Genomic DNA, 22,555 nt, shown 5'->3' with positions numbered 1-22,555 from the left:
TCCTCACCCAGCTCCTCCTCCCACTTGCCCTTCAGCTCCTCCACCGAGGCCTCCTCTGCCTCCTGCAGCTCCTTGTATATGTCCGATACTTTGCCATCCCCCACCCACACGCCCGAGACCACTCTGTCACCTTAATGTTTTTCAAGACCCCCAGTACCTCTTCCTTTTTGATCTCAAAAATCCAGAAATACAGCACAATGTCTATTAAAACATGGTACTGTAACTATTACAAAAAATAAATAAAGCCTGTTCCTGTTTAAAAGCTAGACTACGCCATTCCAAATGAACATTGAAAGAAAAAATTGGCAAACTCTATCTGGTAGAAAATAGGCTGCGGGCCTGCCTCCCATTCTTTGATCCCCTATCCTGGGTGTGAAAATGCCCTCTTTGCATAACACCAAAAATTTAGTTCCAACATACTATTCAATAGGTCGAGAAATCTTGCATATTAAAAACGCAGTGCTAAATTGAGCTAAGTCCCCATAGGAAGTAGGAAAATGTGGAGTTACAAAGCAAGGTTGAGGCCTATCTTGTCGTGTTATGTACTCTGGGATAACACAGGCTGCAACTGGGTGCAGCTTTAACCAAAAGATACTCCAGACCTTGAAGTTAGTTCAATCTGATTTATTGAACCAGTAGCACAGTTCTCTATGAGTTCGACTCTCTGCTAACCTAAATGTGGTTATATAGTGAGATACCACCCCTGAGTGTCCTGCCTGCTCACTGGTCATGTCCTGTTCCCTGTTTCATTAGCTGCCTGTCTGTATATCATTATCTGCATGACTGCATATCATGACATCTCCATTTTTAAAAAATGTTTTGTTGGCACATGGGAACATAATTACATGTGGTGGCATATATTAACATATTTACAAGCGGTGGCATATGTGAACGTATTTACATGTGAAGACTGCTGTCTAATGTGAGAAAACAGAACATAGCAAACAAAACAAATGTTCGTAAGTCCAGTCTCTGGGGCTTGCGTCTGATCCTTGTCAACAGCCGGAGAGGTGGTGGTGGGGAAAACGGCGCCTTGACAGGCGGGATGGAAGTCTGACTGGTGCTCCCATAGTTCGAGGTATCAGGAGGTGGCAAAACAACAGACGGAAACTGAGAAGAAAGCGGTTGCGGGCAGGCAACTTTGCACAGTGCCCGTCTGTTTTGTCGCACAACAGAACCATCAGCCATATGTACACCATACGAGCGGGACGCAGCCTGTCGAACAACGACAGCTGGAGCAGACCAGCCACCATCAGGTATCTTGATCCTGACAGTGTCTGCCGGGGATAACACGGGCAAATAGGTGGCATGAGCATCATAGCCCTGCTTTCGCTGGTTTCGGAGCTGCTGCACCTTATGCAGCACCGGGAGGTGATCCAGGTTGGGCAAGTGTATGGCTGGGAGTGTCGTCCGCAGGTCCCTGTTCATCAGGAGTTGAGCCGGCGACATGCCAGTGGACAGTGGGGTCACCCTGTACGCAAGCAGCGTGAGGTAGATGTCAGAAGCAGAATCCGCGGCCTTGCAGATGAGCTCTTTCACAATGTGCACCCCTTTTTCAACCTTCCCATTGGACAGCGGATAGTGTGGGCTGGAAGTGAAATGTTTGAAATGGTATGACTTGGCAAACGTAGACCACTCGTGACTGTTGAAGCACGGGCCATTGTCACTCATGACAGTGAACATAGAACATAGAACATTACAGCGCAGTACAGGCCCTTCGGCCCTCGAGGTTGCGTCGACCTGTGAAACCACTCTAAAGCCTATCTACACTATTCCCTCATCATCCATATGTTTATCCAATGACCATTTGAATGTCCTTAGTGTTGGCGAGTCCACTACTGTTGCAGGCAGGGCATTCCACACCCTTACTACTCTCTGAGTAAAGAACCTACCTCTGACATCTGTCCTATATCTATCTCCCCTCAATTTAAAGCTGTGTCCCCTCGTGCCAGACATCACCATCCGAGGAAAAAGGCTCTCACTGTCCACCCTATCCAATCCTCTGATCATCTTGTATGCCTCAATTAAGTCACCTCTTAACCTTCTTCGCTCTAACGAAAACAGCCTCAAGTCCCTCAGCCTTTCCTCATAAGATCTTCCCTCCATACCAGCCAACATTCTGGTAAATCTCCTCTGCACCCTTTCCAATGCTTCCACAGCCTTCCTATAATGCGGCGACCAGAATTGCACGCAATGCTCCAAATGCGGCCGCATTTTTGTACAGCTGCAACATGACCTCATGGCTCCAAAACTCAATCCCTCTACCAATAAAAGCTAACACACCGTACGCCTTCTTAACAACCCTCGCAACCTGGGTGGCAACTTTCAGGGATCTATGTACATGGGCACCGAGGTCTCTCTGCCCATTCACACTGCCAAGAATCTTACCATTAGCCCAGTACTCTGTTATTCCTTCCAAAATGAATCACCTCACACTTTTCTGCATTAAACTCCATTTGCCACCTCTCAGCCCAGCGCTGCAGCTTATCTATGTCCCTCTGTAACTTGTAACATCCTTCCGCACTGTCCACAACTCCACCGACTTTAGTGTCATCTGCAAACTTACTCACCCATCCTTCTACGCCCTCCTCCAGGTCATTTATAAAAATGACAAACAGCAGTGGCCCCAAAACAGATCCTTGTGGTACACCACTAGTAACTGGATTCCAGTCTGAACATTTCCCATCAACCACCACCCTTTGTCTTCTTTCAGCTAGCCAATTTCTGATCCAAACTGCTAAATCACCCTTAATCCCAAGCCTCCATATTTTCTGCAGTAGCCTACCGTGGGGAACCTTATCAAATGCTTTACTGAAATCCATGTACACCACATCAACTGCTTTACCCTCATCCACCTGTTTGGTCACCTTCTCAAAGAACTGAAAGTGAGTGGGAAACCATGCCTGGAGAACGTCTCCTTACAGGCCTTGATGACGGTCCGAGATGTGAGGTCTGAGAGCTTCACGACTGCAGGGTAATTCGAGAAATAGTCAATAATCAACACATAGACACGACCATTCACACAAAAGAGGTCGATGCCATCCTTGGACCATGGGGAGGTCTCGATTTCATGCTGCTGGAGCGTCTCCTTGCTCTGCGCTGGCTGGAAGCGTTGACAGGTTGCACAGTTGAGGACCATGTTCGAGATGTCCTGGCTAATACCGGGCCAGTAGACAGCCTGCCTGGCTCTGCGTCTGCACTTCTCGATGCCCAGGTGTCCCTCATGGTTTTGGCGGAGCACCAAGCTCTGGAGACTGAGTGGAATGACAATCCAGTCCAGCTTGAGGAGGATACCATCAATCACCGTCAGGTCGTCCTTTACATTGTAAAATTGAGGGCACTGCCCTTTCTGCCAGCCATTGGCAAGGTGGTACATGACACGCTGCAAGAGGGGGTCTTTGGCTGTCTCCTCGCAATACGAACCACCTTCTCATCAGACGCCGGGAGAGTGCTAGCACACAGCTGCACCTGTGATTCAATCTGCCAGATGATTTCCAGCGGTTCACTAGGCAATGGGATGGAGCGGGACATTGCATCAGTGATGATGAGCTCCTTGCCAGGTGTGTACACTAAGTCAAAGTCGTACCTTCTGAGTTTGAGGAGGATGCGCTGCAACCGAGGCGTCATGTCGTTCAGGTTCTTATGGATAATGTGGACCAGAGGCCTATGATTCGTCTCGACAGTGAATGTCGGCAGGCCGTAGTCATAGTCGTGAAACTTGAGAATGCCAGTGAGAAGACCCAGGCATTCCTTCTCTATTTGCGCACACCTTGTTTTGGTGGGCGTCATGGCCCTCGATGCGTAAGCTACCGGTGCCCAGGATGAAGAGTCATCGCGTTGAAGCAGCACCGCACCAATGCCATCCTGGCTCGCATCTGTTGAGATCTTCGTCTCCCTGTCTGGGTCGAAAAATGCCAAGACGGGTGCAGTGGTGAGCTTGGCTTTCAGCTCCAACCACTCTGCCTGATGTGCTGCCTTCCACTCAAAGGCAGTGGACTTTTAACCAGGTTTCGTAGGGCCATGGTGTATGAGGCCAGGTTTGGGATGAACGTGCCCAGAAAATTGACCATGCCCAGGAAGCGCAACACCGCCTTCTTGTCTTCAGGGACCTTCATGACTTCGATGGTCTTGACCTTGTCTGTGTCCGGGCGCACGCCCTGCTGAGAGATCTGGTCACCTAGGAACTTGAGTGTCGACGTGCCAAAGCAACATTTGAACCTGTTCAGCTTCAGGCCATTGGCATGGAAACGGCGGAATACCTGCTGTAGACGGGAAACATGCCCATCAGGGATCGTGGACTATATGATGATGTCGTCCACGTACACACAAACCCCTTCAATACCCTCCATCATCTGCTCCATGATGCGATGGAAGATCTCCGAGGCCGAGATAATGCCAAATGGCATGCAATTATAGCAGTATCTGCCAAACGGTGTGTTGAAGGTGCAGAGCCTTCTGCTGGACTCATCCAGCTGGATTTGCCAAAATCCATGTGACGCATCTAATTTGGTGCAAAAACGTGCTTGTGCCATCTCACTGGTGAGTTCCTCCCGCTTCGGGATGGGGTAGTGTTCACGCATTATATTCTTATTGAGATCCTTGGGATCAATGCAGATGCGCAGGTCTCCCGAGGGCTTTCTAACACATACCATCGAGCTGACCCAGTCAGTCGGTTCGGTCACCTTGGAAATGATGCCCTGTTGCTGAAGATCCTTGAGCTGTGCCTTCAGGCTCTCCCTCAGCGGAGCCGGGACCCAGCATGGTGCGTGGACCACTGGCTTGGCATCAGGTCGTAGCAGAATCTTGTATCGATATGGCAGCGTGCGCATCCCGTCGAACACGTCTGGATACTGAGCGAGGATGTCGTCAATGCCGGCCTGAAGATCCACATTGGAGGATGTTGTTGTGTAAACCCGCTGCACGAGGTTCAGCTGCTTGCAGGCCTGCGCGCCAAGTAGGGATGCCCTGTCTGGCTTGACAATTTCAAAACATAACCGTGCATGGGTGCTCCGGTAGGAGACGAGTAGATGGCAGCATCCCAGTGCCGTGCTGGCATTTCCGTTGTAGTCCAGGAGCCTGCGTGCTGGAAGGACCTTGGGGGTCTTCTTGATGCGTTTGAAATCTGCCTGTGAGAGGAGGTTGGCAGAAGCACCTGTGTCCAGCTTAAACTGGATGGAGCAGTGGTTGACCTGCATCACCGCACGCCATTAATCCGCAAAATCCACAGCGAGGATGGATTGAATTTCTGATGAGTTGGATGTGGCATATTCACATTTGGTAATGATGCCCACACAGTAGGCGGAGTCCAGGCATTCTTCCTCTGGATCTGTTGTGCTGCCAGGATCAGAATCCTGTAATCGTTGTTGCGCACTCTGAATGCGCCGTCATCGGAATTGGGAGCTGGCCCCTGACTGGTGGTGCAGACCTGCACAAGGCTGCATAGTGTCCAGGCTTCCCGCAGTTTAAATATCGCCTGCCTCTTGCAGGGCAGTGCTTCTTTAAGTGGGCGTTGCCGCAGTTCGAACACGTCATGACGTCGGCGCGTTGTCGCACATGCGCAATGCGGGTGTCGGCCGCTTTGTTATCCCGTTCGCATCGCGCATGCGTGGGGCCCTGGGAAAAGCGCGCAAATAGGCTGCTTTCAACAATGCTGAGGCGCTGCATCCGGGAGATGGCCTGCACACTCTCTGCCTCGTGGGAGGCAAGTTTCTCATTTTCTGCCGATTTGTACTGGGCATAGCGATTTTTGGCGTGCTCATGTACTGTGCATGTTTCAATCGCGACTGGCAGGGCCATATGCTTGATTTTCAGTAGCTGCTCTCTCAGAGTCTCAGAGTGAACTCCAAAAACGATTTGGTCTCTGATCATGGAATCAGCAATATCACCAAAGTTGCAGGACTGCGCTAGCAGGAGTTAGTTAAGAAGGAGTTGAAAGATTCATCTTTACCTTGTAGACGCTGTTTGAATATGTAGCGCTCGAAGATTTCATTGGTGTCCACTTCACAGTGACTGTCAAACTTGTCCAGGATGGTCTGAAACATTGTCTTGTCCTGGCCTTCGGTGAAGTGAAAAGAGTTGAAGAGTTCAATGGCTTGATCACCCGCTGTCAAGAGGAGAAACTCGATCTTCCTTTCATCAGATGCACCCACGAGGTCTGAAGCTTCGATGTACTGCAGAAACCTTTGCTTGAATGTCCGCTAGTTGGCACTGGGATTGCCGGAGGTCCTGAGCTAGTGAGGAGCCTGAATCTACTCCATGGTGCCGGGATACATTCGCTGGTCGTCACGGAACAGACTGAGGTAAACCGCCTAGATTAAGCAGTCTACTGGTAGCATGTCGTGTTGTGTACTCTGGGATAACACAGGCTGCAACTGGATGCAGCTTTAATCAAAAGATACTCCAGAGCTTGAAGTTAGTTCAATCTGATTTATTGAACCAGTAGCACAGTTAGCACAGTTCTCTATGAGTTTGACTCTCTGCTAACCTAAGTGTGGTTACTCTGTCTGACTGAACCAGACTAGCTCTTAGCCATGTGCTGGATGTGTGATACTGTACATACACCCTGACTCACTCTGTAGATGTTCATCAGTGGAAAGAGGTGGAGTGTGGGTGCCGCGTGCCTTTTATAGTGAGATACCACCTCTGAGTGTCCTGCCTGCTCATTGGTTATGTCCTGTTCTCTGTGTTCATTAGCTGCCTGTCTGCATATCATGACATATCTCATTACTTTTATTACCAGGGGAAGCTTGTTTCCTTCCTGACATGACTGTACCTGATCTGGAGATGTTTCACAATTTCACTGATAGTAAAGTACATCTAAATTCCATGCACAACCAGGATGATGTTGGAGAACATAAGCGCAGAGCGTATATATTTTTAACCATTTTAGTCATGCGCAAATGCAGCCTGTTAAGGTTCAAAGTCTGCTTAAAGTGTGGATCCTAGAAAGGCCAGCAAGTGAAATAAACCTCCCAAAGTGAACAGCAAATACAACTGTAAGGATAGAAACCTATGAGCACGTCAAGGATTCTCTAATGTCGCTAGGTTTAAACTGGGAGCTCAGTTACTTCTGTGGTATTGTGGTTTAACAGAAAAAAATTGTATTTCCGCTGCACAAGAAGATTAGGTTGTGCTATATATTTATTTGTCTCTTCACATATGTTTGCCTACGAAAAGCCATATTTGATCATGAGAAGAAATGCATCAATTGTTCCTTTTGTGCGACTGGTTTGTTTTCGCGTTAATGTAGAAAGCGGAACACTTAATTGCTTAGCAGTGGCCACTCGTGTCATTGAACAATTCATTGGTACATGCCTATTGCATCTCGCAAGGTAGCTTGCATCAGAACTTCCTGATTTAAGAAAGTCTGGTCAGTTGTAACGATAGAGAGAAGAAAAAAAAAACACTCCTGCCTTATTTTGTCACCCAGGCAAAGGTTTGCAGTCGGGATGAGTGGAAGCATCTCTGAAGTGGACTCAAGCAGTAGCTGCTCGCAACAGCTATCCTCAACTTCAGAAGACTCGGCAATATTCAACTCAGAAGAATCCAGCAGTAGCATAGACTCAGACAACAGGACCTATGTCAATTTGGGTAAGTTTTGCCTGTAATTAAAAATAGAAGCCCTGTGCACCGCATTCTATACTTTTAGCATCAATACAGAGCTGGATAATAAGCTGCAGTAGGAGAAAGATGAACGGTAGCTGAAATGTGCTTTTCAATTTAGTAAACTTCAGTATTTAATTGTTCCCTACTTTAATGATGCACTTTTTCAATATTTGACGTAAGAGTGCAGGTTATCAGATAGAATATTGAAGTAAACAATATTTCACCATTACTTTTCCATACCAGCTCCTGTGCACATTATCAAGTGGACAGTAACTAATTAGAAATAGTTAATAAATAGAAAACAAATTACCGTTCACCTAATTAAGATAGTTTTCCTATGTTGTCTGCTATACTGAATTAAACTGAGAACCATAATGATTTTACGCTCCCCCGCCAATGGATTTGAAGGCGTGGGAGGGGGGCACATGGAGGGTAGCGAGTGGCTACCCTCCACCTGCCCACACACCCTGCCCCCCTGCCCACCCCTCCCCCACCCCCAATCATAGCAGTGACTGGGATGGCATCGAGTAATCCGCCCGGTAACAGTGTCAATTGAGGCCAACAAGGGGGCAATTGATGCACACCGCCAACAGTATTAAATCGGTAACTGGAGAGGCCTATACCAAGCTGCCAGCCCGGCACGTTATCCTGCATGGGCGTGGAGGCAGCTGGGCACGGCCCCGTCTTCACTGGTCCTCTGGGATCATTGGAGGATCCCTCAATGTGTAAGAGCTTTCCCCCACCCCTTTGCGCTCTGGTCATGGCATTTAAAACCCTACCTGTCCAATCGTTACCCCACACTCTCCGAGCCCCCAAACCGTCTACAACATTTTGATGCACTGCAGCTCGACTCCTCATTAAGACCATAATATGTAGGAGCAGAATTAGGCCATTCGGTCCATCGAGTCTGCTCCGCCATTCGATCATGGTTGATATGTTGCCCGAATACAGTACAACAGTGGTCACCACACTCCCGTTGGGGCTACCAGTATATCGGGAGCTCCCGGTCTGTAACTGGGACTATCTCTAAGGGACTAAATTCCCGCCTTCAACCTGCTAATGACCAATCGGCCATTAAGTTACCGCAGAGCGGTTGTTCTTCCCCCGAGTGGGTTCTCTACCAACTTTTTACCCAGGGGTCAGGGATCATGGCGCCCCAAAAAAGTAGCTCATGAGTTTCTTCAGTTTGATGATAATTATGCAATGGTTGAGATATAATCATTTTTCCGCAGACCCACCTTCACGGCTTAACATTTACTGTTCCATCCAATGAATTGTTTTGTATTCCTAATTAACTATTTGTTAATTAGTGCTCCATTTAATTCTTATTAATTGATGGCGTGGTGGAAGTCAGATCAACTTTATCTATCAATAGCATGTCACCTTGGCATGGGGCTTTAATGGGCAGGCCCCAGGTCAACCTTTTGGGGTTGAGAAAACCCTGACACTTCAGACAAGTGGCTGTGAGCAATAAGGCTGGAGAAAAGCAATTATTTTGTGATAATTTCAACAAGGCTTTGTCTCAGGGCGATACGGTGAAGGACCCAGCAGGCATAATGAAATAATGAAATGTGGGACGTTGGCCGCCTGTCAATTGATCAGGCTGCTTGTGCACACTGTACTCAGCATTTTCAGGCCTACATCAGCCAAACCGGAGATCGCTGAAGTTTCAACTTCTTGAATTACATTAACGTGATGCCAATGGGAGCAAAATGTTCCTCTTGACTCTTCATTAATGCAGTGATCTGTACATCTGTACATACATCTGCACATACACCAGGGACTACAGACAGATGTAACAGCCACAATGTCACTAGAGGGCAGCATCAGAGACGGGTATAAAGGGTCCAGCCCAAGGGAGGATCCGCCTCTTTCAGAAGCACAGGGCTAGTGAGCAGCAGCAGACAGAGACAGCTCAGCATAGGCAGTTTACCTTAGCTTCAATGGTCATACCTCTTGACTGTATTATATCTAGTTAAGCTCTGGAAACAGAACAAACCCATTGAATAAAGTATTTGTGCTAACTGGAAGTCTACAACCTTTATTCAGACTTAGAGAATAACATAATTAAAATTATGCTTGCAGCCAGGGAAGACTCACCTCCCCCCAGCCCCCCCAACCACCACCACCACCACCCCCACCCCCCTCTCTAAACAACCCTCCTCCTCCTAGAGTCACAATACATGGCAGATTAATCCTCTTCATGGGGTGCCACTGGGTCCATCAGTGACGTTCGCAGTTCCTCAGTGGGGCCTAATGGGACTGGCAAACCAATGTGCCACAGTCCTGCTACCAGTCTCATTGAGCGTGTTACCACACCCGCTACACAGGCCACAGGCCACAGGCCCCAATTAGGACGCAATCTAATTTTTAGGCCTTATAAGACAACCATTCATATTAATCTCTGTTCTTGTAGCTCTGCTAGCAAGTTCACCCGGTCATTTTTATTTCTTGAACACAGCCACCAATCACAGGAAAATGTGCTTGCTAATGTTTTATCTTGCTAGTAGAAAGGAGGACATGAAAAAAAATGGTGTCCTGTTTTATTCAAATTGTACCTTGTAATAAGGACACAATGATGTGCATCCACTTAATTTAAGCCATTTATGCCATGGATATATTGACCTTTTAAATGTTTTTCCTTCTTATCATATTGAGTGTGGAGATTATTTTATATGCAGAACAGAATTTGTGTTTGAGGATGTGTATCTCTACATCTGCCTCAGAAGATTGTGGGTTCAAGTTTCCTCCACAGAGGCTCTAGGTTGACACTCTTGACATGTTGCCGAGGGAGCAGTATACTGCCAGAGATGGCATCAACAGATGCTACGTTAAACTATCCTGTCTGCCCTCTTAGATTGGTATAAAAGTATCCCATGGCACTATTTCATACAATTTACAGTGCAGAAGGAAGTCATTTGGTCCATCGAGTCTGCACCGGCCCTTGGAAAGAGCACCCTACTTAAGCCCTTTGCCTCCATCCCATCCCCGTAACCCAGTAACTCCACCTGACCACTAAGGGGCAATTGATCATGGCCAATCCACCTAACCTGCACATCTTTGGACTGTGAGAGGAAACCGGAGCACCCGGAGGAAACCCGCACAGACACTGGGAGATAGTGCAAACTCCACACAGTCACCCGAGGCCAGAATTGAACCCTGGACCCTGAAGCTGTGAGACAGTAGTGCTAACCACTGTGCCACCATACCACCCCTGAGGACATTTGTAGAAGAGCAGGTGAATTCATTCCCATGTTGTGGCCAATGTTTTTCCCACCCAACCATCATCACTTAAAGTGATTGAGCGTGATTGAACAGCCACACTGGGCCCGCACAGCAGCGTGCCGCGGAGCAGTGTGGTCAATAGAAGCCAGGAGACCCCACTCCCACGATCTACCCGGCTACAGTGCCTCGTGAAATCTAACGTGATCTGGCATCCCGATCTCTCGCTACACTGAGGAGGTCTGGCAAGCAGAGGTCCTCAGTGCACAAAACGGGGCTATGTGTGGCCTCGGTCTCCTGTTCCCCGCTGAGGCCCCCTCTCTAACCCAGGCGCTGTTTTGTAGCATTGCGTTTCTTGGTGCTGCGAGCTCTGGGAAACACTTGGCTAAATGCGCTCGCTTATGGGACTTTGTTCCCTTTTAGTTAAATCCAGCCACTAGTCTCACTTTAATGTGCAGTTTCCCGTGGTACTCGAGGCATTGGGATCTATCCCCTTTATCTTGGAGACCTTGGGTGAGCGCTTTTTGATTGGGCTGGGGGTGCCCTGCATGGGTGTTGGGGGGATGCGGCGTGGGGGGCTTGGGGTCCCTCCCAAAGTGCGTCGGGGCTTGGGGGGGGGCTTGTAGGTCACTTCGGGGACTCCAAAGATAAGTATGCCATTTAAAAATGGCGTCCCCACCTTTCGCTTCACTGAGGAGTTCCGGCGAGCAGAGATCCTCAGTGCGCAAAACAGGACTATGTGCGGCCTCGGTACTGCGTTCCCTGCCGAGGCCCCCGATCTAACACGGGTGCCGTTTTATAGCAATGTGCTTCTCGGTGCTGTGAGCACCGAGAAACACGCGGCTAAACATGCTCGCTCTGGGACTTTGTTCCCATTTGGTTAAATCCCACTTATTGTCTGGACATTTATCCCATTGCTGTTTGTAGTAGAGTGTGATGCAACCATCAATTCACACGAGACAGAGTTGAAGTGAACAGTGGCTTTAATCAACTAGAACAGTGCCTGCCTGCGACTGCTCTGCAATGAGAGCCGCCTACCGGGCAGCTGCTTTATGTACCTCCCCTCAAGAGGCGGAGCCCACAAGGGCACCAACATGATACAAACGGTGTAATACAATACAATGGTCCATAGGTGGAGCCCACAAGGGCAACAACATAGTACAATGCAATACAGTGGTGAATGGTTGCCATAATACGTTCACCACATTCACCCCCTGTTAAAAAATTGAAGTCCAGCGGGGGTGAAGGGCTCACAGGTTGAGTCTGTCTAGCGCCCTGATCGTGTGCTGTGATCGCCTGAGCACTGGTTTCGCAGCAGGCACGAGTGTCGAACTCGTCGGTGCGGGCATGGGTGTTGAGCTCGTCGATGTGGGCACGGGTATGGACTCTGGGAGTGTGTCTTCTGGAGCTTCATCCCTGTAGGCCGGGGAGGGAGTATAGAAGGGGGTATAGGAGGGGGTGTGGAAGCCATGTAGTGGCGGGGGCGCTGTTTGGTGTAGGTTGATGGTGGTAGGGGATGGTCGTAGGATATCCTGCGGGTGCCAGGTCCCGGAGGGAGACAGTATCTTGTCGGCCGTCGGGGTGCGCCACGTATGCATACTGGGGATTGGCATGAAGGAGCTGGACCCTCTCGACCAGGGGGTCGGACCTATGGCTCCTCACGGGTTTCCGGAGGAGTACGGGCCCCGGTGTCTTCAGCCAGGCTGGAAGTGAGACCCCGGAGGTGGATTTCTTAGGGAAAAAATATAGGCGGTCATGAGGGGTCTCGTTCGTGGCTGTGCAAAGAAGTGACCTAATGGAGTGGAGCACGTCGGGGAGGACCTCCTGCCAGTGGGAAACTGGGTGGTTCCTAGACCGTAGGGCCAGGAGGACAGCCTTCCATACCGTCGCGTTCTCTCTCTCCACCTGCCCGTGTCCCCGGGGGTTGTAACTGGTAGTCCTGCTCGAGGCGATGCCCTTACCGAGCAGGTACTGACGCAGTTCGTCGCTCATAAACGAGGAGCCCCGGTCACTGTGGACGTAAGTGGGGAAGCCGAACAAGGTGACGATACTATGTAGGGACTTAATGACAGTGGCCGCGGTCATGTCGGGGCAAGGGGTTGCAAAGGGGAAGCGGAAGTGCTTGTCAACGATGCTGAGAAAATACGCGTTGCGGTTGGTAGAGGGGAGGGCCCTTTGAAGTCAATACTGAGGCGCTCAAAGGGCCGGGATGCCTTCACCAGGTGGGCCTTATCCGGTCGATAGAAGTGCGGCTTACACTCCGCGCAGATTTGGCAGTCCCTGGTCATGGCCCTGACCTCCTCGGTGGAGTAGGGCAGTTTGCGGGCCTTGATGTAGTGGAAAAGCCGGGTTACCCCCGGGTGGCAGAGGTCATTGTGGATGGCCCAGAGTCGGTCATCTTGTGCGCTGGCGCATGTGCCGCTGGACAGGGCATCTGGGGGCTCATTGAGCTTCCCAGGACGATGCACTATATCGTAATTATAGGTGGAGAGTTTGATCCTCCACCTCAAGATTTTATCGTTCTTGACCTTGCCCCGCTGTGTATTGTCGAACATGAAGGCTACCGACCATTGGTCGGTGACGAGGGTAAACCTCCTACCAGCGAGGTAGTGCCTCCAGTGCCGTACAGCTTCCACGATGGGTTGAGCTTCTTTTTCGACTGAGGAGTGTTGAATCTCGGAGGCGTTGAGGGTACGGGAGAAAAAGGCTACGGGCCTGCCTGCCTGATTAAGGGTAACGGCGAGGGTGACCTCTGACTCGTCGCTCTCCACCTGGAAGGGGACGGATTTGTCCACTGCGCGCATCGTGGCTTTGGTAATATCTGCCTTGATGCGGCTGAAGGCCTGGCGGGCCTCAGCCGCCAGTGGGAAGATGGTGGCTTTGATCAGTGGGCGGGCTTTGTCCGCATAGTTGGGGACCCACTGGGCATAACAGGAAAAGAACCCGAGGCATCTTTTCAGGGCCTTGGGGCAGTGGGGAAGGAGGACTTGCAGGAGGGGGCACATATGGTCGGGATCGGGCCCCAGGACTCCGTTTTGCACGACATAGCCGAGGATGGCTAGTCTGGTTGTGCGGAAAACGCATTTCTCCTTGTTATAAGTGAGGTTGAGGGCTTGGGCGGTATGGAGAAACTTCTGAAGGTTGGCGTCGTGGTCCTGCTGGTCGTGGCCGCAGCTGGAGACGTTGTCCAGGTACGGAAATGTGGCCCGCAGCCCGTACTGGTCCACCATTTGGTCCATCATTCTTTGGAAGACCAAGACCCCGTTGGTGACGCCGAAGGGGACCCGGAGGAAGTGGAAGAGGCGGCCGTCTGCCTCAAAGGCCGTGTAGTGGCGGTCCTCCGGGCGGATTGGGAGCTGGTGGTATGTGGACTTCAGATCTATTGTGGAGAACACCCGGTAGTGTGCGATCTGATTCACCATGTCCGCTATCCGGGGGGAGGGGGTACGCATCGAGGTGCGTATATCGGTTTATGGTTTGGCTGTAATCTACAACCACACGGTTCTTATCCCCGGTCCTGACGACCACCACCTGAGCTCTCCAGGGGCTGTTACTGGCCTCGATGATCCCTTCCCGCAAGAGGTTGGACCTCAGACTTGATAAAAGTCCTGTCCTGGATACTGTACCGCCTGCTCCTGGTGGCGGCGGGTTTACAGTCGCCGGTGAGATTCGCGAATAGCGTTATCGGCCTTCAGGGTCGCTAGGCTACAAACGGTGAGGGGGGTAGGGGCCCACCGAACTTTAGGGTCAGGCTCCTGAGGTAGCACTGGAAGTCCAGTCCCAACAGAAGAGAGCAGAGATCGGGGAGTACATACAGTTTAAGTTTGCGTATTCGACGCCCTGTATCGCGAGGTTCACGACAGTGTACCCCCAGATCTGCACTGAGTGCGAACCGGAAGCGAGGGAGATTGTTTGAAATGGGGGGGAGATTTGGGGAGAACAGTGCCTTACCGTGTTTGGGTGTATGAAGCTCTCCGTGCTCCCGGAGTCAAACAGGCAGGGCGTTTCGTGCCCATTGACCCGGATGGTCATCATGGAGTTCCTGAGGCGCTTTGGGCATGACTGGTCGAGGATGACCACGCTGAGTTGCGGGTAGCCGGTGTGGTCAGAGGTGGTGGGGTAGTCCAGGGTGGCTGCCCCCATCGGTCGCACGTGTCGGGCGGTGTTGAAGATGGCGGCCAAGATGGCGGCCCCTGTGAGTCGCACGTGTTATGTAGAGTTGAACATGGCTGCCCCCACGGACAACACGAGACAACACGGACCACGACGCCAACCTTCAGAAGTTTCTCCAAACCGCCCAGCAACTCGAGGAATTAAGGGCTATGGAGAGAGAGCGGGTAAATGGAGTTGAAATCAGCCATGATTGAATGGCGGAGTGGACTCGATGGGCCGAATGGCCTTACTTCCGCTCCTATGTCTTATGGTCTTATGGAGACGGGTGACGTGTCCGAAGGGGGCGGAGCCGGCAGACACACAGCCATGTTGCGGGGTCTGTGGGCCTGTGAGTCTGAGAGTCGGGCCTGTGATTTGGAAGACTTGGACCTGGCCAGGCAAGCTTTGGCAAAATGTCCTTTCTTGCCGCAGTCACTACAGTTCGCGTTCCGAGCCGGGCAACGCTGCCCGGGGTGCTGGTTCTGGCTGCAATAGTAGCAGAGCAGCCCCCCGGATTGGGCGGGCAGCCGCACGGCACAGACCTGGGGTATTCTCTGGTCGGGTGTCCACGAGAGGGTCGCGTGGTCGGAGGGGAGTGAATGCGTTGAGACCCTGAAACGTTACTTCTAGTGAGGTGGCTAGTTTTACCGTCTCTTCTAGTTCGAGGGCGCCCTTCTCGAGCAGGCGCTGTCTGATGTAGTTGGACCGGACTCCAGCCACGTCGGCGTCTCGGATGGCGAGTCCCATGTGTTGCGAGGCCGTGACGGCCTTAGAGATGCAACTTCGCACGAGGACTTTCAGGTCGCGTAGGTACTCCTCCAACGATTCCCCAGGGCATTGGCGGCGAGTGGTGAGGAGTTGCAGCACAAACACTTTGTTCACCAGCCTCACGTATTGCCGCTTCAGGATTGCGAGCGCGCCTGCGTATGTGGGCGCTTCCTCGATCTGCACGGAGATTCGATGGCTCACCCGGGCATGGAGGAGGCACAGCTTCTGATCGTTGGAGATGGAAGGCGAGGAGGAGGCGGTGAGGTAGGCCTCGTAACATCGGAGCCAATGCGAAAAAATCCCTTTGGCTTCCACGGCCTGTGGGTCGAGTTCCAGTCGGTCAGGTTTGAGGGCTGATCCCATCACGATGTTGTAGTTGATTAAATTGATGCGACCATCAATTCACATGAGACAGAGAGTTGAAATGAACAGGGGCTTTAATCAACTAGAACAGTGCCTGCCTGCGACTGCTCTGCACTGAGAGCCGCCTACAGGGCAGCTGATCTATATACCTCCCCTCACGGGGGCGGAGCCAGGGGCGGAGCCCACAAGGGCACCAACATGATACAAGCGGAGTAATACAATACAATGGTCCATAGGTGGAATCCACAAGGGCAACAACATAGTACAATGCAATACAGTGGTGAATGGTTGCCATAATACGTTCACCACAGAGTGCTGTGCGTACATTGCAAGAGCGCTGTTCAAAGGTACCTTAGTCAGAGAATCACATAAACTTGCAGCACAGAGGCGGCCATTTTGTTGTGCCCGTGCTGTTTCTCTGAAAGAGCAGTTGTGCTTCGTCCCACATCCCTATTTTTGCCATAACCCTGAAAGTTCCTTATCCAGAAATATCCGTCCAAATTATATATGGAATCGGCTTCCATCACCTTGTTCAAGTCGAGCATTTCATATCCCAAAAACTTTCTGAAATGTTGAACTAAAAGGTTGAACTAAAATGGATTAATTGAATGTAAAGTGTTTTGAGGCTCCAGGAAGATGTGAAAGGAACGACGGGTACATAAATGCGAGTTGTTTAGTTATCAAATTGTCACTTGTTGAATTTTATTTTTATGCAGCAAAGCCTGAAATCAATGTTAACCTGGACTCAGTGGCAGCTGTCAATAGACAGCGGCAGGTAGCTCAGTTTGACCGAACATTGACCTGGCCTGTTCATATGCTGCTGAGTATTCCCTGCTGTTGTAATGTATGAAGCTTGTGCGTTGGAGAAGAGCAGGAAGCGGTACGGACCACCTGCTCTGCAGAAAGAGAGTTAAAACTATATTCGAGTGACATTTACATTGCCCACGACTGACCTTTCTGAACGAGCTTACCACAGCCTTGTGCCGTGTGTCCACTTCTGTTAGGAACTTCCTCAAGTTCATTTTGCAAAAAATACTTGTGGCCTGCAGAGCCAACAGACTTTTATTTCCATTATTTCCATTTTAATGCTAAACAAAGTTCTTTTTTCATAGAATTTACAGTGCAGAATGAGGCCATTTAGCCTATCGAGGAACGAGCACCCTGCTTAAGCACACACCTCCACCCTATTCCCGTAACCCCACCTAACCTTTTGGACACTATGGGACCATTTAGCATGGCCAATCCACCTAACCAGGACATCTTTGGGCTGTGGGAGGAAACGGGAGCACCCGGAGGAAACCCACGCAGACACGGGGAGAAAGTGCAAACCCCCACAAAGGCAGCCACCCGACGTCGGAATTGAACCCGGGGCCTTGGAACTGGGAGGCAGCAGTGCTAACCACTGTGACAGCGTGCCGCCATCAATTCACCCCTCCACCTGGACTTTGTCATAACCAAGCAGCCATTTTCGGGGTTTTGATGCAAAACAAGTTTGCCAATGAGAGAGAGAATGTCACCAACCATGCGATTTCAAGTTTTTAAAATATTCTTTCACAGAATGTAGACATCGCTGGCTAGGCCAGCATTTATTGCCCATCCCTAACTGCCCTTGAGAAGGTGGGGGGTGAGCCGCCTTCCTGAACTGCTGCAGTCCATACCGTGGAAGTACACCCACAGTGAGGGAAGGGAGGGAAAATAAAGATTTCACGAGGTTACAGTCACTCATGAACATGTGTGTGATAAAGGAGAAGGTATGTAGGTGTATGAAAGGCGCTGCTTCTCCATAACCATGATATTGCCCATCTTACAGCTTTGCACATTTCCTCTTTAAAAAAGCTTAATTCCTGATGTCAATTTTATGTTTGCTTTCGTAATGTATGCGATACTGTCAAAGCCCATCCCTCATCACCTTAATGTATTTTGCGTCTGGCCTATTGTGGACCCACTTCCTTTACTATTGGTGTCTTCAGATGCTTAGACCCCAAACTTTGGAATTCCTTCCCTAAATACTTTCATCCCTTCACCTCTCTCTCCTCTTTAAATAATCTTTATAGTCACAAGTAAGCGTATATTAACACTACAATGAGGTGACTGTGAAAATCCCCTGGTCGCCTGTTCGGGTACACGGAGGGAGAATTTCGAATGTCCAAATTACCTAACAGCGCGTCTTTCGGGACCTGTGGGAGGAAGCACCTGCCTCTTTGAACAAGCTTTAATTTTATTTGCAAATTTGCCTCTTCCAAAATGTATTGCTTTTTATTTTTCCAACATTTTTCAAGTCGCATTCGACCTAATAAACTCTATAATTTTTCACATGCAATTTATCTTTATTTTTCTGCCCTTTTAGCTTTTTGTTGCTTCCACTGCATTTCTTTGGGGCGGAATTACCGGCTGTTCACGCCAGCGTGATATTCCGGTCCCACCGATGGTGCACCCCCCACCTCGGGTTTCCCGGCGGCGAGGGGTGCATTCAACGGGAAATCCTGTTGACAATGGCAGGACCAGAAAATCCCACTGGCGGGCTTCCTCCGCCGCCAAAAAACACGCGGCGGGTTGCTTGGTAAGTCCATCCCTTAATGTTTATTCCATTCTGAGCAGTAACATCTGTCTGCGGTATTGCACAAAGCAGGGAAAGTGAAGAAACTGCTTGCAATTTAAGCAATAGATTCCTGTTCATGTTGCCATTTGATACATGGTGTAATTGTACAGCATCAGCCTTTCGTCCACAAAAGACTGTTTTTTTACTTCATCTCAGACATTTCTGACTGCTTTCAAATGTTAGTGCATGACCCTGTCTCACCAAGTGTGCCATTAGATTTAGACTGGCTGAGTAAGTTTATGTTGCGTGTGGGGAGTGGGCAGGGCAGTGGATTTGAAACCCAAGGTCACCCATATCTGTATTGAATGGCAAAGGAAGGCTCAGCACACCCTACAGTCTACTCCTGCTCTTATTTCTTGATGTCTCCTTGTTGTTGTCCCTGCCAGGGAGGTTAGTGCCTAATCCCAGATGCATTTTTTGAGAAGCTTGGAGAACAGGGGAATGATTCCTGTCCCAAAACTGCAAAAATAAGTATGGGTTTAGCAAGTATTGAGTGGATGAAATGTTGGAAGATGCATTTAAAATAGTGTGGCAGGGGATGGGATCCCAGGAGTAGGATCAGATAGGTCAAAATCAGATCAGGAAAATGGAGGTAGAACATTAGCTAGTGAGGGAGACAATATCGTGACAGACCTGGAATTACAGGAGAAGCAAAGTTCAAAAAGTGTCCAGCTAGGGGAAATGGTGGGGTTGAATTGTTTATACTTCAATGCAAGGCGTATTACAAACAAGGTAGTCGAGTTAAGGGCACATATACATGGCAACAGGGTGTCGTTGCTATAATGGAAAATTGGCTAAAGGAAGGGCAATAATCGCAGCTCAGTATCCCACGATACAAAGTATTCAGGTAGGATAGAGTGGTAGATGAAAAAGGAGGGGGGATTGCACTAATGGTTAAAGGATCAATTCCAGTTGTGAGAAGGGATGATGTACTTAATGGATCAACAAACAAGGCTTTATGGATTGAACGTAGAAATAGAAAAGGGGCAGTAACACTACTGCGAATATACCACAGACCCCCAAATAGTGAAAGGGAGATAAATCAAATATGTCGGCAAATTTCTGCCTGTACGAACAAAAGGGCAATAATAATAGGAGACTTTGGGCGGGATTCTTCAGCTTCCCCCGCCCAGCAACCGGAAATTCTTGTCCGAGGTCAATGCACCTTGACGTGGTCCGTGTCCCGTCCATGGCGATCTTACGGCAGGCACGGCCGAAGAATCCAGCCCTTTAACTATCCCAATAGAAACTGGGATTCAAACAATAAAAGAGGAGCTGAGGGAGAATAATTCTTGCAGTGTGTTCTGGAAAATGTTTTTAACCAATTAGTGGCAAGCCTAGTGAGAGGAGATGCAATTCTCGCCCTAGTCTTGGGGAACAATGAAGGGCAAGTGGGTGAAGTGACAGTTGCTGACCATGGGCGGGATTCTCCGACCCCACGCCAGGTCGGAAAATCGCTGGGGGCTGGTGTGAATCCCGCCCCTGCCGTGTCCCAAAGTCTCCGCCACCAGAGATTCGGTGGGGGCGGGAATCGCGCCGCGCCGGTCGGCGGGGGCGGGAATCGCACCGCGCCGGTTGGCGGGCCCACCCCCGCCGATTCTCTGGCCCGCGATGGGCCAAAGTCCAGCTGCTGGAATGCCTGTCCCGCCGGCGTGGATTAAACCACCTTTTGAATGGCGGGACAAGGCGGCGCGGGCAGACTCCGGGGTCCTGGGGGGGGGGGGCGCGGGGCGATCTGGCCCTGGGGGGTGCCCCCACGGTGGCCTGGCCTGCGATCAGGGCCCACCGATCCGCGGGCGGGCCTGTGCCGTGGGGGCACTATTTTTCTTACGCCTTCACCATGGTCTTCACTATGGCAGAGGCGGAAGAGACCCCCTCCACTGCGCATGCGCGGGGATGACGTCAGCAGCCGCTGACGCTCCCGAGCATGTGCCGGCCTGCGTTGCCTGGCGTAGACCTTTCGGTCCCGGCTGGCATGACGCAAAAGGCCTTTCCCGCCAGCCGGTGGAGCGCAAACCACTCCGGCGCGGGCCTAGTCCCTCAAGGTGAGGGCTTGGCCCCTAAAGGTGCGGAAACTTCCTCACCTTTGGGGCGGCCCGACACCAGAGTGGTTCCCGCCATTCCATTATGCCGGAACCCCCTGCCCCTCCGGGTAGGGGAGAATCCCGCCCTAGATTGGTGGGGATAGTGAGCACAATTTTGTTGGATTCAGTTTCACCATGGAAAAGGACAGAGCTAAAGCAGGAGTAAAAAACTGGGGGAAAGCAAATTTTGCAGAAATGAGAAGGAACTTGGCTGAGGTGGACTGGCCAGCATTGCTAGAGGATAATTCAGTGGAAAACCAGTAGGGAGCACTAAAAGGAGAGATCCTAAAGGTGCAAAGTAGACATGCCCCCCCAAAAACAAGAGTGGTACTGCCAAATCTAACCCCTCCCCCCCCCCCCCCCTGTTGTCTAGAGGAATACAGGGGAAGATCAAACAGAAAAAGAAAGCAGATGATAGGCACAAAGGACTAAGCACTGCAGATAGCCAAGACGAATATAGGAAGTGCAGGGACGAAGTCAAAAAGGAAATAAGGAAATCAAAGAGAGCGCATGAAGAAAGATTAGCAAGTGAAGTTAAAGAAAACCCCAAAATGTTTTACCAATATATTAATGGTAAACGGTTAGTCAAGGAAATAGTGGGACCTACCAGAGATGAAGAAGGATTGAACGGCAGCCCAGTGGTTAGCACTGCTGCCTCATGGTGCCAAGGACCCAGGTTCGATCCTGGCCCCGGATCACTGTCATGTGGAGTGTCTATGTGGGTCTCACCCCCACAACCCAAAGATGAGCAGGGTAGGTGGATTGGCTATGCAAAAATTGCCCATTAATTGGACAAATAAAAATAATTGGGTACTCTAAATTGATATTTTAAAAAAGAGATGAAGAAGGGAACTTGTGTGCAGATGCAGAGGCTGTAGGAAGGTTTTTAAATGAATATTTTACCTCCGTGTTTACAAAGGAAATGGATGATGCTGATATAGTAGTCCAGGAGGAACACTGTGAGATATTGGATGGGATAAGCATAAAGAGAGAGGAAGTACTCGAAGGATTGAAATCCTTGAAAGTTGATAAGTCGCCAGGGCCAGATGGATTGTTTCCGAGGCTACTGAAGGAGGTAGAGGGGGAGATAGCAGATGCTCTGAGGATGATTTTCCAATCCTCAGTAGATACAGGGGATTTACCGGTGGACTGGAGAAATGCAAACGTGGTCCCATTGTTTAGAAAGGGATTGAAGGAAATGCCAAACAATTATAGGCCCGTTAGTCTTACGTCAGTAATGGGAAAATTACTAGAATCAATCCTGAGAGATTAGATTAGCTGTCATATAGAAAGGCATGGACTAGACAGGGATAGTCAGCATGGATTTGTTAAAGGAAGGTCTTCCTCACAAATTTGATCGAATTCTTTGAGGAAGTGACAAGAAGAGTTGATGAAGGTAGTGCAGTGGATGTACATGGACCTTAGCAAGGTGTCTGAAAAAACGCACATGGCAGATTGGTCAAGAAAGTGAAAGCCCATGGGATACAGGGTAATGTGACGAACTGGATAAAAAGTTGGCTTAGTAACAGGAAACAGAGGGTAATGGTCGCTGGCTTCCCGTACAATTGGAAAGTTGTTTCAAGTGGTGTTCACAGGGCTCAGTGTTGGGACCCTTACTGTTTGTGTTATATATTAACAATTTGGACGTGACGTGGGGAGCACAATTGGGAAATTTGCAAACGACGCAAAGATTTACCGAGTCGTGGAGATTGTAGAGGATAGCTACAATCTCCAGAATGCTTTAGCTGGATTTGTGGAGTGG

The 22,555-nt window shown here is 50.0% G+C and overlaps 1 protein-coding gene across 2 annotated transcripts in view; it reads left to right on the top strand.

Moving 5' to 3' along the window:
- Positions 1-22,555, top strand: part of LOC140395085 (inactive tyrosine-protein kinase PEAK1) — a 139,311-nt gene that overhangs the window by 80,380 nt on the left and 36,376 nt on the right. For both annotated transcript variants that reach the window (XM_072482469.1, XM_072482468.1), the window contains exon 2: positions 7,430-7,590. In XM_072482469.1, coding sequence (XP_072338570.1) covers positions 7,430-7,590 — 161 coding nt within the window. The remainder of the gene's footprint in view (positions 1-7,429; positions 7,591-22,555) is intronic.

This window comes from Scyliorhinus torazame, chromosome 18 (genome assembly GCF_047496885.1).
Source record: "Scyliorhinus torazame isolate Kashiwa2021f chromosome 18, sScyTor2.1, whole genome shotgun sequence".
Taxonomy (NCBI): Eukaryota; Metazoa; Chordata; class Chondrichthyes; order Carcharhiniformes; family Scyliorhinidae; genus Scyliorhinus; species Scyliorhinus torazame.
This window is presented reverse-complemented; position numbering and strand designations above follow the sequence as displayed.